General features: G+C 42.9%; 2 protein-coding genes across 5 annotated transcripts in view; one reads left to right on the top strand and one right to left on the bottom strand.

Moving 5' to 3' along the window:
* Positions 1-501: 501 nt before the first annotated feature.
* Positions 502-16,721, bottom strand: part of LOC308358330 (uncharacterized protein) — a gene marked incomplete at its 5' end in the record, with an annotated part of 31,932 nt that continues 15,712 nt past the window's right edge. Inside the window, 3 exons of the mRNA XM_080828516.1 lie at positions 502-2,608; positions 4,262-4,377; positions 4,815-4,930. Of these exons, the coding sequence (XP_080684642.1) occupies positions 2,539-2,608; positions 4,262-4,377; positions 4,815-4,930 (302 nt within the window). The 3' untranslated portion in view covers positions 502-2,538. The remainder of the gene's footprint in view (positions 2,609-4,261; positions 4,378-4,814; positions 4,931-16,721) is intronic.
* The window catches only part of CTCF (CCCTC-binding factor), a 52,493-nt gene continuing 39,024 nt past the window's right edge, over positions 3,253-16,721 (top strand). For 2 of the 4 annotated variants that reach the window (XM_080828247.1, XM_080828245.1), the window contains exons 1-3: positions 3,253-3,705; positions 8,078-8,189; positions 9,485-9,597. The gene's annotated coding sequence lies outside the window, so the exon portion shown is untranslated. The remainder of the gene's footprint in view (positions 3,706-8,077; positions 8,190-9,484; positions 9,598-16,721) is intronic. The other 2 variants (XM_080828248.1, XM_080828246.1) reach the window with 1 other exon arrangement.

Raw genomic sequence — 16,721 nt, 5'->3', positions numbered from 1 at the left:
ATCCTCAGCATTTCCTCAGCCCTGGGTCAGAATAGTACCTGGGATCTTTTTCTTCAGAAAGCAGGCTCCAAGGCCACTTGGACCCCACTCTTGGCTTCTAACTGATGCCTCAGAGGTCATACAATTGATAGTTCTTTTTTTTTTTTTTTGAAGGTTTATTTATTAGAGAGCAAGCGAGCGAGCATAAGTGGGGGGCAGAGAATCTTCAACCAGACTTTCCACTGAGTGCTGAGCATAGAGCCCCATGCAGGCTTGATCTCACGACCCATGAGATCACCACCTAAGCAGAATCTGAGTCAGACACCCAACAGACTGAGCCACCCAGGTGCCCCTAAAGATTTTATTTTCAAGTAATCTCTACACCCAATGTGGAGCTCCAGCTTAGAACCCTGAGATCGAGAGTTGCATGTGCTACTGACTGAGCCAACCAGGTGCCCTTGATATAATTATTATAAATATAGTTGTCTCAGGCTGCTATAACAAAATAACCACTGACTGGGTGACTTATAAACAAATTTATTGCTCACAGTTCTGGAGGTTGGGTAGTCCAAGATCAAGGTACCAACATGGCTGCATTCCGATGAGGGCCCTCTTCTTGGTTCATAGCCGTTGCCTTCTGGCTGTGTCCTTAACATGGTGGAAGGGACCAGGGATCTCCATGCAGCCTCTTTTATAAGGCACTTATCCCATTTGTGAGGGTTCCACCCTCATCACTTAGGTACCTCCTAAAGGCCCCACCTACTAATATCATCACATTGAGCATTAGGATTTCAAATATGAATTTTGAGAGGGACACAAATATTCAGGCCATGGCAGCTGTAAGTATCATTGTAAATATAGTTTAAGTTTTTTCCATCTAAATACACTGACTTATATTTGCCCATATTAAAGCTTTAGAAAACATTCTTATAGCTTACTCTTAAAGATAAGGAAGATGGTCTGAAGTAAAGTCTTATAGTAAGTTTATTAATCAGATTATTAAAGATGCCAGAAAGAAAAAGAAGCTAAGAATTTAAGCGCAAGTCAGCCTTGTTGTTCCTAGTACACAGTTCCTAGGTACACCAGGAGGTGTCTGGGGTGGAGCACTGAAGAAATTGCAAGACGCAAATATTCCAGAGTAATTTCCCCTAAGTTTGCCTTTTCTTTACTTTTGAGGCCTCTGGTATACATAAGAGACAAATGGGATAATTTGGTTTCTAGAAAAAGGGATCACATGTAAATTTTCCAAATAGTCACACATTTCTAGAATATTAAGTGATTAATAAGGCAAGTACCTGAGGTCAGGAATCAGAAAACTTGGGCCCTGGTGTTGAGAAACCAAATTATCTCTTTTCTGCATGTCTGTACCCAAGCAGCTGAATATTGCTGGAAAAGAACACATATTGCCCAACTGGTTTAACTTCAAATTCATGATTACAAATTTCAAATGGATACCCAATACTGCCAGTCCTACATACCCAATGTAGGCAGTCCTACTAGGAAAGTTGTAAGCTTGCTCCTCCCACCCTCACCAGCATTTGCACTGATCTTCACCTTTATTACCTTAATTATCATAGTGGAAGCAGCCTGTTCCAATCTAAGGTCAGTCCTCCCAGTTTCCTTATATCCTCTCATGGATTTCTCTCCTATATAGGTCAAGCAAGCCTTCTCTCTCCTGTATCACACCCAATGGCACATAAACATGCTCCAGAATCCTGCCATGTTTTAAAGCATCTCCTCCCTTGACTCCAGATCTTTCCACAGTTATCCCTAAAGTTTTGCTCCCTTCACAGCAAAACTTCTTTCCGCAGTTATCCCTAAAGTTAACTTTCCACAGTTATCCCTAAAGTTTGCTCCCTTCACAGCAAAACTTCTCATGTTGCCTACATATACTCTATTTCCTTACTTTTCCATTCATTCTCAACCCATCCTAGTGAGGTCAAAATCTCTTGATTTACACCACGAATCAAGCCAAATTCGCCAATGATAGTCTCCATTGAATTCCAAGGTGACTAATCCAACAGCCCTGTCTCAGGCCCAAGTTGACCTCTCAGCAGCATTAGACACAGCTGACCACTCCCCCCTACCTAAACGTTCTGTCCTTGGATTCCAGATTCAACACGCTTGTGGATTTCTGTCTTCCTGGCTGCCCCCTTTCAGTTTCCTTCTCCATTATCCTGTTTCTAAATGCTGAAATGTCTAGGATTTGGCCTTGGAATTTCTCTTCACTCTCTTCTCCAAGTGAAAGCCCCCCCCCCCACATATATATAGTTTAATCTGTTCATGCAATTTAAAAACACCTGATTGAGTTGCTATCACCTAAATATCTGAAGATTTTACATTACAAAAATCTAGATTGCTGATTCCCTTTTTCAACAAAACTCCCAGAATATCTGTCAATATTGGGCTGGCATCCTCAGAATGGGAACAATCAGCTGAATGGAGCAGAAACTGTCTCGTTGATGCTGGCTCCGATTGTTATCCGTGATATCTAAGGTATGGGAGTTCAGAATAGAGTCTTGAGTCAGATTCCCTTAAGTACCAAAGGCGCTCCCTGGGTCACCAGAAAATCTTCCAGTCTGCGGTCGGTGAACTTCGTCTCTGGTTGGGTAGAATCCGCAGGTGCATCCTGGGGAGGGGAGGGACGACCGCACTTTAAGGGGCTGAAGGGCACCGCCCACAGAGAACTTCGCTCTCGAACAGAGATAAGAAGCGTAGGTTTTAAAATACAGCGTTATATCACGCCAAATAAGAAAGTCCTTTTCACAAAAGGCCGGTGTGGTCGTGTATAAGCATCAAATCTGGTCTTCTGTTGGCCTTTCTTGGCTTAAGTGGACTGGTGACACCAAGGGGAAGCCCATGCCCTCTCCTCTTGCACCCGGTTTTAGGAGGCGGAGAGCTCCCTTAAAAGCCGCTGGGCAAGGACAGCCCTTCTCATCCTCGCGCCGAAGGCGCTGTACAGTTCTGAGGAGTTGGGAGTGTATGGGGACCAACCGGCCTTAACGCGGTGGCGGGCTGCGGTGGGGAGCTGGGAGGGAGGGTCCGGCCCGGCTAGGGCGGAGACTTGGGCGGGGCCCGGCCCGAGAACCGCCTCAGCCACACCGCCTAGCCCCGCGCGCGCTTCCTCCAAACACCCTCCCTGCCACCCCCAACCCCCCTTTACGGATTCGGGGCCGGAGACTGCGGCTGTAGAACCAGGTCAAACAAGCCTGGGATCCTGTACCGCCCAGAGGCGGCGGCCTCCGCCCAGGAAACTCCACCCAGCGGGAGCCCGGACGTCGCGGCGCCCGCAGAGCCCACGCGCGAGCGGGCGAGGGCGCGGGAGGGCGCGTGCGGCGTGACGCGACTCGCGGCGCGTCCCGTGACGCCATCGCGCCCGCTTTTGAAAGTTGGCGCCCGGGGCCGCCTCCCATGCTGCCCTGCGCCAACCCCTCCCCTCACCTTTCCTCCCCCGCCCTCCACTCGTCGCCCGGCCGGCCCCCCCACCCGTCCCTTCCCTTATCAGCACCCGCGGCCCCGGCAGCGCCGACGCAGGCGCACTGCACCGCGCCGCCGCCATTTTGTGTCCGAGCCTGTGGAGCGATTAAACCGTGCGCGGAGCTGCTTCTTTGGCGGCAGCGGCGGTGGCGGTAGCCGGTGCGGGTGCGCGGAGCTGGCCGGGGACGCCGGGTGGCCGGAGCGGTGGAGCGGCGGCGGAGCGGGCGCTGCAGGGGGTGTGGCGCGGAGGTAAGGGGGCCCGGGGTGGAGGAGGTTTCGCGGGCCGCCTCTAGGTGTCACGATGGGGCCGCTCCGGTCGGCGCTGGCTGCAGCCCGGCGCCAGCGCCGCCGCCGGGGGGTGTTTGTCTCCCTCTACCGTCCCTGCTGCGGCGCGGCCGCCGCCATTGCCCGTCGCCGCCGCGGCCCGGCCGACCCCCCCCCCACAGCCGCCCGCTAGGCCTCCCTCCTGGCGGCGCGCTAGGCCTCCGGCGGCGGCGGCAGCAGCAGCAGAGGCCCGCGCGCCGGCGACTCCATTTTCCTTCCTTTGTCTCTGCCCTCGAGGCCGGCTCTTGGCCCGACTGATTGCCCGGCCGCGGCCCGCCCTCTGCCCTCCGCCCCTCCCGCGGCGGGTGACCGCAGCCGAAAGGCGATCTCTGCGTCCCGGCTCCCGCGCCCGCCTTGCTCTAGGGTCCCGACCTACTGCCGCCGCGCGCGCAGCCCGGTTTCCGTGTAGTATGGGTGTCGGGGCCTGGCCGACTCCTCTCCGGCTGCCCCTCCTCCAGCCTGCCCGGTCCCCGGAACCTACCCGGCCGCTCTGCGAGCGTACCCCTGCCGCTTGGCTGCTCCGCGGTCGCTCCCAGTCCGCGCGCCGCCGCCGCTGGTCTCCGTCTCCGCCGAGTGGCGCAGGCGGCGCTGCTGCGGCTGCAAGCAGAGGGACCCCAGAGCTGCCGAGAGCTCCCTCTGCAAGGCTGGCTGAGCTGCTCGCGCCTCGACGCTGCCTGAGCGGGCGGGGGGACGCGCGCTCGCCGCCCCCGCCGGGCCCGGCTGCGCCCCCAAACTCGCGGTCGGGCTCTTCGGTGGACCTGACCGGTGCGGTCCCCCACGGTGGGCGGAAGAGACTCGAGTTCCGCACCAAGTAGTTTTTCTACAGCCAGGATCGGACTCCACTTGTAGTGATAGCCTGACTTTGTGCGCTAAGAGATCTCAAAGGGATCAAAACTTAATTTCATTCTGATCTCAAGTGACGTGACAAATTACTGAATTCGGGATTATGGGGTGGCTAAGTTGGATCAGGCGACCCTTTAGTTTCCTTCCCGCTTTAAAATGTCCTGACGCTAAGTTAGTACAGTATTTAGTACCTGATGCTTTAGGGCTAGGCGAAGGCAGTTCTGCCTCGGGATTGTGCAACCCGATCTAAAGCGCCAGTACGGCAGAATGAATTTATTCTTGACTCCACTGGTAATTTGCCCATATGCTGAAATATGAGGGTTGATGTTGTAATTGAATCCTGGGTCACTAGTTGCAGTTGGTTTATAAATATCTACGCCTAATGTAACTACTCTTTAGTAGCTGACTTCCTGTAGCCCAGAGTTCAGCATTAAGTAAACATTCGCATACGTAGTCTTCATGCTTTGAGTTTAAATCAACTAGGAAAGTTAAAAATCTACGTCCCCTATAGGCGGCAAAAGAAGTTAAATAGGGCACGTATACTAAATTTACTGTCCTTACCTGTTTTTTTGAATGATTAAAAAGCTTCCTGTCGAATTGCCATAATTTTTTCTGTTTTCCTGAAATGTTTGAGTACTTTACTGTAGTATCTGCAGTAGTTGATGTGTCAGCTCGGGTTGCGTTGGAGAGAGGAAGATCTTGATTAACTTTTTTTTTTTTTTCTTCATTTTTAAGGAAAGCTCTGTTAAGCTCATGGGGAAATTAAAACAGTCTGGTGCTAAGTGAAGTTGTCTGGTCTGCTGTGTGTAATCTCAGTCTGTAAGATTTTGCAGGAATCTGGCTCTATAAAAGTTTTTCAGCATTTTTTGGGGGGGGGACCCTTCAAAACGTTCCTTCTCCCCCTCTTCTCCGGTAAAAGTAAAATTGCACTAACAAATCCAGTATTGATGAAGTGTTAGGTTTGGGAATAGAGCCATGCTTAATTGTCTAATAAATTAGTCCATTCGTGTAAGTTTTTGCATTCTTGAGATTTTTGGTTTTATTTTCTTTTTGACATATGGATGGTAGGTGGTCCATTTTACTTAAAAAAGTAAGCTCTCTACGCGTTAAAGATTAAAATCCAGAAGATCTGTGATCCACGAGTAAAGCTTGTTTGCGCTGGTTAATGTTGTGCTCCACAGACCGTGTTTTGTTTCTTCATTCACTTCTGCCTTATAGTCATCAGCTGCTTGGTCTTCCATAACATTCTCGTTGTTTTAATGGTATAGACTTTGTCTACAGAGTTGCTATTCTTTGAGATTTCCTGTATGCCAGGGATTCATACTTTTTTTGGAAAATGAAATCTACAGAGAATAAATTGAGGATATAAGGTTACCCAAAGGACCTTATTACTTAAAGCAGCAACATGAGGAAGGTTATAGCAGTAATGTTTGCTCTCTTAAGAAAATATGGCTTATTTAAGAGGAACTGTAAAAGTCATCCTTAGGGGTCTGTCTATTCAACCAGCATAAGAAAATTTAGAAGCTGTAAAAGTCATTCTTAAGATGCATTCCAGTTCTAAGAGCTTTAGGGTTTTGCTTTAAACAGCACACAAAGTGAGGGAGTTCTTTTGGAGTGCAGAGGCCACCTGCGGCTGACTAGGGCCTCAAGGAGGAGTCCCGTGGCAGAGACTTGCACAGTGGTGCCTGCTGGCAAAAAGTCTCCTCTAGAGACTGTTTTTTGTTTCTGTTTGTTGGGGGGGGGGTGTTGTTGTTTTTGGGGGGGGTGGAGTTTTGTTTGTTTGCTTGAGGGATGCTTCTGGCATCAAATTCACTCCCCAGCATCCATTTTATAGCCTCCATTTCATTTTTTTAAACCAGAAATTTAGTTGATCATCTATCTACTTATTTACCTGTCTTGGTCCCAGATGACTTGAGACTTTTCTGCCAGGAATTAGGTCCTCTTCAAACAACTAAAATTTGTCATAATTTAATACTTTAAGAAAGAACATACAGGTTTGGAAAGAACAATAATGGCAAATGTATAACCTTGCAGACACAGGTTTGCAGTTGGATGTGTGGATTTGGCATACCATATTTGTTTTTCTAAACATCCCTGAACTTTAGTCACTATCTACAAATCTTCCCTGGCAGTATCTTTGTGCATTTTCTTAGTGATCAGTATTTGAGTGCAGAGATGCGACATTCCATATACACTGCTAATATATACACCAAGCATAGTGATTTTTCCATGCTTGATCTTCATTTTTAGTCACCCTTAGAATGTTAAGGTAAATAAAATCTCATCTCCTTTGAGTCATGCTAGTAACAATATATGGACTCCAATACAGAAGTGTTTGACTAGATATATTAATCCTCAGTTCAAGTTGTAAATTGTTTCTCAGCAGAGACGACGACTTTAGCTTTGTCTAAGTATTTTATCAGCTTTGTTTTATGGGCTTTAGTTAATTATGAGGTGGATTCCCTCCTGGTTTTACCTTATATGCCAAATTCTTTGGAAACTCTCAATTCAAATTCAGCACTTTCACTTGGGAGTTTGTTTTCCTTCTTTCCTTCCTTCCAAGTAAGTTCCTCTGTACTGCTGCCTGAAGCTTGATAGTTCATTTATTTGTTATTTGGGTAGGGAATTATCAGCTAATAAAGTATTTCATCGCTGTGCTGCTCGGAATTTCAAGTCAGTGAAAGCTTTCTCCATTGTTACCTTATTAAACTGAAAAATACAGTCTTGTGGTGTAAACTAACTTAATCGATAAAGCCACTACTTGGTGAAGATAAGGAAATATACTGTTAAAGGACTATTACTATATAAGAATTTTTTGTCAGTTTGAATATATATACACATATGCCATTATTTGCTTGCAAGATCTTAATGGAGTACTTTTTTTTAAGATTTTATTTATTTTTTAAGTATTCTCTGTACCCAACTTGGGGCTCAAACCAAGAACCCTGAGATTAGGAGTCATGTGCTGGGGTGCCTGGATGGCTCAGTGGGTTAAGCCTCTGCCTTCTGCTCAGGTCATGATCTCAGGGTCTTGGGATCGAGCTCTGCATCAGGCTCTCTGCTCAGCAGGGATCCTGCTTCTCCCTCTCCCTCTGCCTGCCTTGTGCCTACTTGTGATCTCTCTCTCTCTGCTAAATAAATAAATAAAATCTTTAAAAAAAAGAAAAAAGAGTCATGTGCTCCACCAACTGAACCAGCCAGACATCCCCACTGGGACATTTAGAAAAACAAATTACAGATCCTTTATCTATTAAGCAAATGTCTAAAAGAATAAGTATTTTATTGACTTGATAGAATTTATGGAATGCCTCATTTAGTAATGTGACCTCTTAACAAGTATATTGTTTCTTAACCAGTTTTATCTATTTTCATCTTGCCCTTATTTTGCTTTTCGTGTTACATGTGCATTAGTGTATATTTGGTATTGATAAAATTATTTGTGTTTCTGTCTTAGAATGATCACAGATCTGGAGCCAAAGAACAAGATGCACTAGTGGACAGATTGCTAACCAGGGGCTTGAGAGTTCTGTTTTCCCTCCTCAAACTGACTTTGCAGTCACGGAGAGGTAAATGCTCTTTCAATTTCTTGGTCTTGAAAATGGGAGTAGTAAATCCTTTCTGGGGTTGGAGGATTTGCTATATTGTTTTTGGGTATAGGAGATGCAGGACAGTGGGTGACTGAGGGCATACAGGTTTTATAGTCAGAGTCCTTGGTTTGGAACTACACTGCCGTATACTAGCTGGGTGACACTGAGCAAGTTACTTAACCTCTCTACTCCTATGGTCCCCACTTGAGAGAGAACAATACCAATTACAGAGGCTGTTTTCCAAGTTGATGAGAATGTGTGTAAAGCATTAAGTACTATTCTGAGTGTGTACATAGGAAGACCCCAGGAAATGGTTGTTTTTCTGCAGAAACCCTTGGAATGTATTTTTTGACTATTAGCAAAAAACCTCAAAAGTCCATGGCCTAAGGCAATTTGAAATTTTGATGGAATCCTGTCCTTGGGGAAATAGATCTTAGATAAAAGTTGTCTTAACTTCTTAACTTGTTAACTTGAGTTAGTTAACTTGAGTTAACTTGAGTTAGCCTAGCTGATGATCCATTTTTGCATCAGTTATAGTCTTTATGAATACCTTTTAAAAAACATTTTAAAGTATCACTTAAAATTTACTGTAATCTACAATTTCTTTTATAAAATATCATGGTCATCATAGGGAACTTGAAACAGGCCTTATAAGTGTTGAGATCTGCTAGGCTTTGGAATCTTATAAAAAAAAGTAGGGTTCTGGGTAGGAAAATGATCTCTTCTGAGGCTATCAGAAGGCACATCTTTCTTATCCCCTAGAAATGTGAAAATGTTTTAAAAATGTGAAAATAGTTTAATTGCCCTTGTGTAACAGCAAAAGAGAGAGGTGGGAATTAGAAATGCTGACATTAAATAAGCTTGTGTGAATGAATCATCTAAGTGACGGCTACTAAGATTTTTCTTACAAGCTGTGCCTGGAGCAAATAGAGAGGAGGAAGGGAACAGGAGTGAAAGCTCTACTATTCTTCACATTTCTGTTTTCCATGGTTAGCTTGGTACATTGATAGATGGGAAGGAGAAGGTCTATGTGCTAGTATTCTGTCACTCCAGAAATAATTTGTATCCTGCAGGGTTTTTTTAGGAGTGTTGACACAGCGTACATATTAATGAGTGCTAAAAGAAAAACATTACTAATTTGAAAAGCTATTTTAAAAACTACTGATAAGAGTTTGGGGAATGGGGTTGTAGGAACATGTTGGTCACTTTTAAGTGTTATGGCTATTTAATTGTTTAGATCCCTGTTTCTCAAACTGGGATATGAATACCCTTAGGGTACAAAGTGGTATGATTCCGGGGTACTTGAAGTCACAAGATAAACATGACCCATCTTCTTGGAGCTTCAATTGTGCTCATTGAGGGGGCGGTGAGTTAAGTAATTTGACTGGTAAGTAATTTTTAAATTTTTACATTAAGACAAATACATGTTTTAGGATCAGAATAGGAACTCTGTATGATTTACATAACACAGGTTTTAAACAAAGTGGGTCATGAGTACCTGGGATAAGAATTGCTTTTTGTATAGGTACTAAAATAGAAATACTTTTATTTTAGTATTTTAGTATTCAAGAAGCAATACTTTTGAGCTCTAGAACAGCTCTACCATCCAGCTCCTTACTTTGTTTCCTATAGTATCATACTGTGGCATATAGATGTTAAATTGTATTAAATGGTGCTAGTTGGCTTGCATGCATGTTCCTGCGCATGTCCAACATGCACAAGAGCTCTGCACAGATTGGGAGGCAGTTCTAGATGGCTGGATGAAGTCAGAAATATTAAGACCATTCCAATGACCTAAGAATTACAATTTTTAATAAAGCAATGAGCAAAATCAAATCTAAAATTGTAAATTCTACAAAAGAGAATTTTGAAAGCAAATGTCACATTAACTAAAGCATAATTAACAGTTTGTACAGATTTTGTTACTCCCTCCATTCAAGTTGTCAAGTACTCAGAGTCATAATAAAATGGCTAAGTCTTAAGCTTGTAGAACTTGTGACTCCTAAGACAGTTATTCAGAAGCATCTAAACTGTTTTGTGTCTTTTAGAATTACTAAGTATTGTTACTAGTGTGTTGGTCTTAATATAAGTGGCACGTAATAATTATATTTTCTGTCTTTATAATATCTGTATTTTGTATACAAGTTTTATGTTTGAACCTAATTTGTTCTAGATACAATGGCGTGTGACTTTCTCTGAAACATATTTGAATTGGATCAACCAGATGTTTAGACGTGCTCTAAATATTTATACTGTTTATTGAACACTTGTAATGTGTTCATTCAATTTTTGAACACTTGCCTTTCTACTTTGCGTCAGGCACTGCATTAAGTATTGGGGATTTGAAAATGAATAAGAAAAAAATTGTTTTCCAGAGGGTCTTGAGTATAGGGCAAGAGATTAGTAAATAAGTGTTATTTGTGCTCTGATAAAAGTGTGTTTTGTGATTCAGGGAGGATAGTCAGTTACAGGAGTTGGTGAAGGATGTTAAGAAAGGCTTTCTGGAAGAGAAACCCTGATGTAGGTGTATGAGCAAATTCAAAAGGAACATAAACTTTTATTTTAATCCTATTAGAGGACCAAGGTTTAGTGCAGTTTAATAGCTGTAGGGCCTTGGGCAAGTCCATTAGGGGTAATTTCCTTTTCACATTGGTAAAATGACAGGCTTATGGCAGTTAAATGTATTGTTGGAGGAAATACATATGTGTGTGTATATATATATATTTGTAACAGTAACTGTAATGTGCAACGTAAAAGTAAAGTGATGGATCTTTAGAATAGTTGGTCATTGTATATATTTTGCATTAAGCTACAGTGATGACCACCAAACTGTACAAAAATTATGTGAACCAAGTAAATTGGGACTTCGTAGATGAGAAGATTACAAATCAGTCAAAATCTGTTGAGCAGTAGAGAAATCAATAAGTGAACAGGGCCACACCCCATGTTGGGAGTGATGTTTGACAACCACAAAAAGAAACCATTGGGAATGCTATTAACCAGCAAAATGCTTATGGAGTTTGTTGGGTGTTTTTTGTTTTTTGTTTTTGAGATTTATTTATTTATTTGACAGAGACACAGGGAGAGAGGGAACACAAGCAGGGGGAGTGGGAGAGGAAGAAGCAGACTTCCCACTGAGCAGGGAGCCCTATGTGGGTCTCGATCCTAGGACCCTGGGGTCATGTCCTGAGCTGAAGGCAGACGCTTAATGACTGAGCCACCCAGGCGCCCCATGACTTTTTTTTTAAATATAATTCACAAAAATTGTTATGGAATAAAAGTGAAAAAAACCCAAACTAGGCACACAGCAAGAACTCAGTAAGTAATTGAATGAATAAATGCCTAGGAAAAAGACTAAACAGACATGGAAACACTGGTCAAAATAAAATAAAAAACGAATAGTGCAAGGGTGGCTAGGTCTGGGGTAACTTTTCCTGGTTTTCTATAGTTTGTATAACATCTTGTAGTGCAAATAAATTTTCCTTTTTTTTTTAATTACCACAATTTGGGAATGACCATATTTGATAATGGGAGAGTGATTAAATATGAGTATCTGTATAATAGGGTGTCATGCAACCATTGTATTATGTATAGTAACATATTGAAAGGGAGAGATTTGAGACATATTTCATAAAGCAGATTATCAAATAGCATGCACAGATATGTGTGTGTATATAGGGAGGGGACTATGGATATAAACCAGAAAGTTTATATAAAACCTATAGGGGCGCCTGGGTGGCTCAGTTGGTTAAGTGTCTGCAGTCCTGGGATCAAGCCCCATGTCGGGCTCCCTGCTCAGTGGGGAGTCTGCTTCTCTCTCTCCCTTTGCCCTTCCCCCTGCTCGTATGCTCTGTCTAACTCACTCTCTTTCTTAAATAAATAAGATCTTATAAAAAAATTAACCTGGGGTGCCTGGGTGGCTCAGTGGGTTAAGGCCTCTGCCTTCGGCTCAGGTCATGATCTCAGGGTCCTGGGATCGAGCCCCGCATCGGGCTCTCTGCTCAGCGGGGAGCCTGCTTCCTCCTCTCTCTCTCTGCCTGCCTCTCTGCCTACTTGTAATCTCTGCCTGTCAAATAGATAAATAAAATCTTCTTAAAAAAAAAAATTAACCTATAGATGTATATTCTTGGTGATCTGAGTTTTCTCATACTTACATGTTTTATATAATTTTTAAAGGGAAAAGGAATATAGTACAGTAGGAAGTAGTAGGAAGAAACTTTTTGATAAATATAGTGGAATAATAAAAGGCATTTTTGTCTAGTTTACTCTGGCAGTGAAGTCTAGATTTGAGTGGATTCAAAGCCTTGCCAGAACACTGTTGCAGAAGTGCAGGCAGGAAGGAGGCGACCGGCAGCCATGCTCTGCCCAAGTGTCAGAAGGAATTGAGGTTGCAGAGGCAAGTCTTAGAACTTTCCTCACTTATATTTGGTCTTAGACTTTTTTTATATCATCCGAATAATGTTTAGTTTCATTCTTTAGAAGACTCTAATAATTAAAGAACTATAGTAAAACCTAAAGAACTCTTATTTTCTTTCCACAGAGATAAACACTATTAATACTTTGGTGTATTCCCCTTTGGGTTTTTTTCCCTTCACTTTTGTAAATGGGCATGTATATTACAATACAGTTTGGTGTTTGGGGTGTTTGTCTGTTTGTTTAGAGAAGGTAGGAAAGAGGGAGAGAGAATTTCAAACAGGCTCCGCACCCAGCACAGAGCCTGAGTCAGGGCTCAGTCTCACAACTCTGATATCATGACCTGAGCTGAAATCAAGAGTGGGACACTTGACAGACTGAACCACCCAGGAGCCCCCGTATAATACAGTTTTAAAGACAAAACGTAATTGTTCTATATAAGTATTTTGTAACTACTACATTAAATAAAAACACATGGGTGGAATATTTCAAACAGTACAAAATGTGCAGTGAAAAGTAGTAACTTCTTTCCACCTCTGATCCCTCAGTTTATTTCTCCAGAGGTCATAAATATTAATTTTTCATATAACCTTCCAGAGAAAATTCTGTGCATGCATAAACATATGTGTTTCTGTATCCTTTTTTTATTTTATTTTATTTTATTTATTTTTTTTTTTGTCTGTATCCTTTTTTTAAAAAATACAGATGGTCGAATACTATACACAGTTCTGGACATTTGAGTTGTTTTCAGTCTTGCTGTTAGAGAAAGATGTTCTAGTCGATATCCTTGCATATACCTTTTTGGGCATTTGTACTAGTGTATTCATAGGATGAATTCATAGCAGTTTAATTGCTTGTATATTCCTGGAAGAGGGAATGGCATGCTCAGAGGCAGAAGGAGAGAAGCTTAAAAAGTTCTGGGTACTGAAAGCAGTACCTGTCAAATTAGAGCAGAGTGTATGGGGCTGGATGTAGATCTGCTGATAGGTCCTTAAAAGAACCCCGTAGTCTAAGTGAAAGAGTGTAGACTTCATCTTACAGGGGAGGTTTCAGAATTGAAGTTTCCTTGCTGGTAATAAATTTCCATCTTAGAAATCTTTGTCCACTGTGTGAAAAATGGTGGTAAGGAAGCAAAAGGGAAGCAGGGAAACTAGTTGAGAGGCCATCACCTCTGTCCAGGAAAGATGTTAAACCTGCCTGGCTTAAGGTAGGGGATCTCACCAGAAATGATATTTGTGTAGTTTTATTTGTTTCATTTTGTTAAGCTAAGTTGGAATCCTTTCCTGCATCCTCTTTTGTAGTCTTTCTTCGTGTTACATGTTACGAACATTTTCCCCATTAGATACCCTATGTTATCTCAAATTACTAGGAATCTACTTCCTTATTGCTGATTGTTAAGTTTTCTAACCTGTTCCTTTGGGGATAAGTCTCTGGGTTTTGGCCCTCATTTTTTGCCTCTCATACTTCATCTCTCCGCTTCCCATTATTTGAATTATTTCTACTAAAGGAGTAAATGGACTTTGGGGCACCTGGGTAGCTCACTGTGGTTAAGCCTCTGCCTTCGGCTCAGGTCATGATCTCAGGGTCCTGGGATGGAACCTGGCATCAGGTCCTTTGCTCAGCAAGGAGCCTGTTTCCCCCTCTCTCTGCCTGCTGCTGTGCCTCCTTGTGGTGTTTCTCTCTCTCTCTCTCTCTGTCAAATAATAAAATCTTAAAAAAAAAAAAAAAAGTGAATGGACTTTGAGTAAGAGCCACATTAATTGTACATTTGAGTGCATAGATTTGAGAAGTCTAATAACTACTCAGCGTCCTTTTCTGATTCTGTTCTTGACTGTTCTCAGTAGTAGATACTTGCTGATTTAGTGACTTTTAGGTAAGGGTGCATCTTAGCTAATGGCTAAGTTGATTATCCTATCAAGTATATAGCTATGGCTTTCAGCATTTTTCACTCTAAAATTAAATCCCCTGTTTCTTATTTTGAAGGAAGATGCCTCCCAATAAGAAAGGTACCAAATAGAGTCCTAAAATGTCCTAGATTGGTAAGGGCTTTTGAAGAGCAGATGTCCTGATGTTCTGTGTGCAGGGAGAGTTGGTGAGGTGGGAGGGGTGGGGTTGGTATACGATGATTATACCTTGACTTTGAGTAGCCTTTCTAGGTTAAAACACATCCTAGTGGAGGGAGGAAGGAGCCAGTCTGGTAGATGGAATCTAATGTTTGTGGTGTTTTTGGCTGACACAAAGATTCCTCATTAAATTTCTTGCACTTCAGGGGTGCCTGGGTGGCTAAGTCAGTTAAGCATCTGACTCTTGGTTTTGGCTCAGGTCATGATCTCAGGATCCTGAGATGGAGCACTGCATGGGGCTCCTTGGTGAGTGTGGTACCTGCTTAAGGTTCTCTTTCTCCCTTTCCCTCTGCCTTTCCCTCCCTTAAAAAATTTCGTGGAGGGGCACCTGAGTGGCTCAGCCATTAAGCGTCTGCCTTCGGCTCAGGTCATGATCCTAGGGTCCTGGGATCTAGCCCCACGTCGGGTTCTCTGCTCAGCAGGAAGCCTGCTTCTCCCTGTCCAACTCCTCTTGCTTGTATCTCTCTCCCTGTCAGATAAATAAATTTTTAAATTAAAAAAAATTTCCTGGACTTCAGATGTAAATGCCACTTAGTGGAGTGGTGTACATTAGCCAGCCATCTTCTTCTAAATAGATTTTAGAGACTTCTTCCTGATTCTTGGTTATAGACAGGTGGACTGCCTTTTGCTTCATCCTTTTGTACACCTTTGCTGTATGCATTTGTTAAAATTTCCTCTCTGACTTTTTTTAGCTAGGAAGTGGGGATACTTGTTCCCTTCTTACCTACAAGGATGAATCTAACTGATAACCTAAAAAAAAAAAAATGTAGGATATTAAACTCAGATGAAATTATAAGTCATCTGGCAATCTTTTCATTTTACAGAAAACAAACCTGAGAGGCAGTGATTTTCCTGAGGTCATAGACATAGGACAAGTGCTTCTGCCTTTTTAAAATTTTTCCCCATACTGGCTCTGAACAGTCTCTGGATTTCACAGAATATTCTACTGCATTTGGTTCTATAGCTAGTTATTAGATACATACTCATTTTTTTAGATCACTTTTTTTAAATTAAAGATTTTATTTATTTATTTGATCTCTGTCAAAGCAGGCAGAGAGGCAGGCAGAGAGAGGGAGGGGGAAGCAGACTCCCTGCTGAGCAGAGAGCCCGATGTGGGGCTCCATCCCAGGACCCTGAGATCATGATCTGAGTCAAAGGCAGAGGCTTAACCCATTGAGCCACCCAGGCGCCCTAGATCTCTTTTGACAGATATATAAATCCGTGTATATTTATAGAAAAAACAGTGTGAGGGACGCCTAGGTAGCTCCTTTGTTAAGCATCTGCCTTCTGCTCAGGTCATGATCCCAGGGTCCTGTGATTCAGCCCTGCATCGGGCTCCCTGCTCCTCAGCAAGCTTGTTCTTGCTCTCCCGCTCCCCCTGCTTGTGCTACCTCTCTCGCTGTGTCTCTGTCAAAAAATAAATAAAATCTTTAAGAAAAGGAAAAACAGTGTGAAGACTATACTTTCTTACTACCCTTCAGTATAGTATACCTGTGCACTGGCACATGTTAGGTTTTTAGTATGTGTCAGAATTCCTTTTTTAACATTGTCACCAACTTTAAAGGCTGGCCATGTATACGCTGCGTTATTTAGACTCTTTAGACTCTGACCATCAGTAATACTGATGCTTGGTCTCTAGTACCAGCATTGTTTGGATTTGAGCTTATTTACTTCTTTCCTCGTAACTCAAGACTTCTTAATCCTTCAGTAGTTTCTCTTTAATAAGAACAAACCATTGTTGGAGGTCACTGTTGATTAGCACCTATTTTTAGTATTGTCCTGTTGGGCCATTGAAAGTTATAAATTGTTTCAGCCCACTACTTTTTATTTCTTTATTAATTCTGGTATAACACCTCTGGCATGGCATGGTCATGATCATATATCACAGAGCAGGTATAAGATATTTTATATTCACAGAGGTTTGTGTGTGAGTATTCTATAATAGTGGAGGGTACCAGGCGCTGGGTGGCTCAGT

This window comes from Martes martes (assembly GCF_963455335.1).
Source record: "Martes martes genome assembly, chromosome: 17".
NCBI classification, from domain to species: domain Eukaryota; kingdom Metazoa; phylum Chordata; class Mammalia; order Carnivora; family Mustelidae; genus Martes; species Martes martes.
The sequence above is the reverse complement of the archived record's forward strand: the minus strand, read 5'-3'. Positions and strand labels throughout refer to the sequence as shown.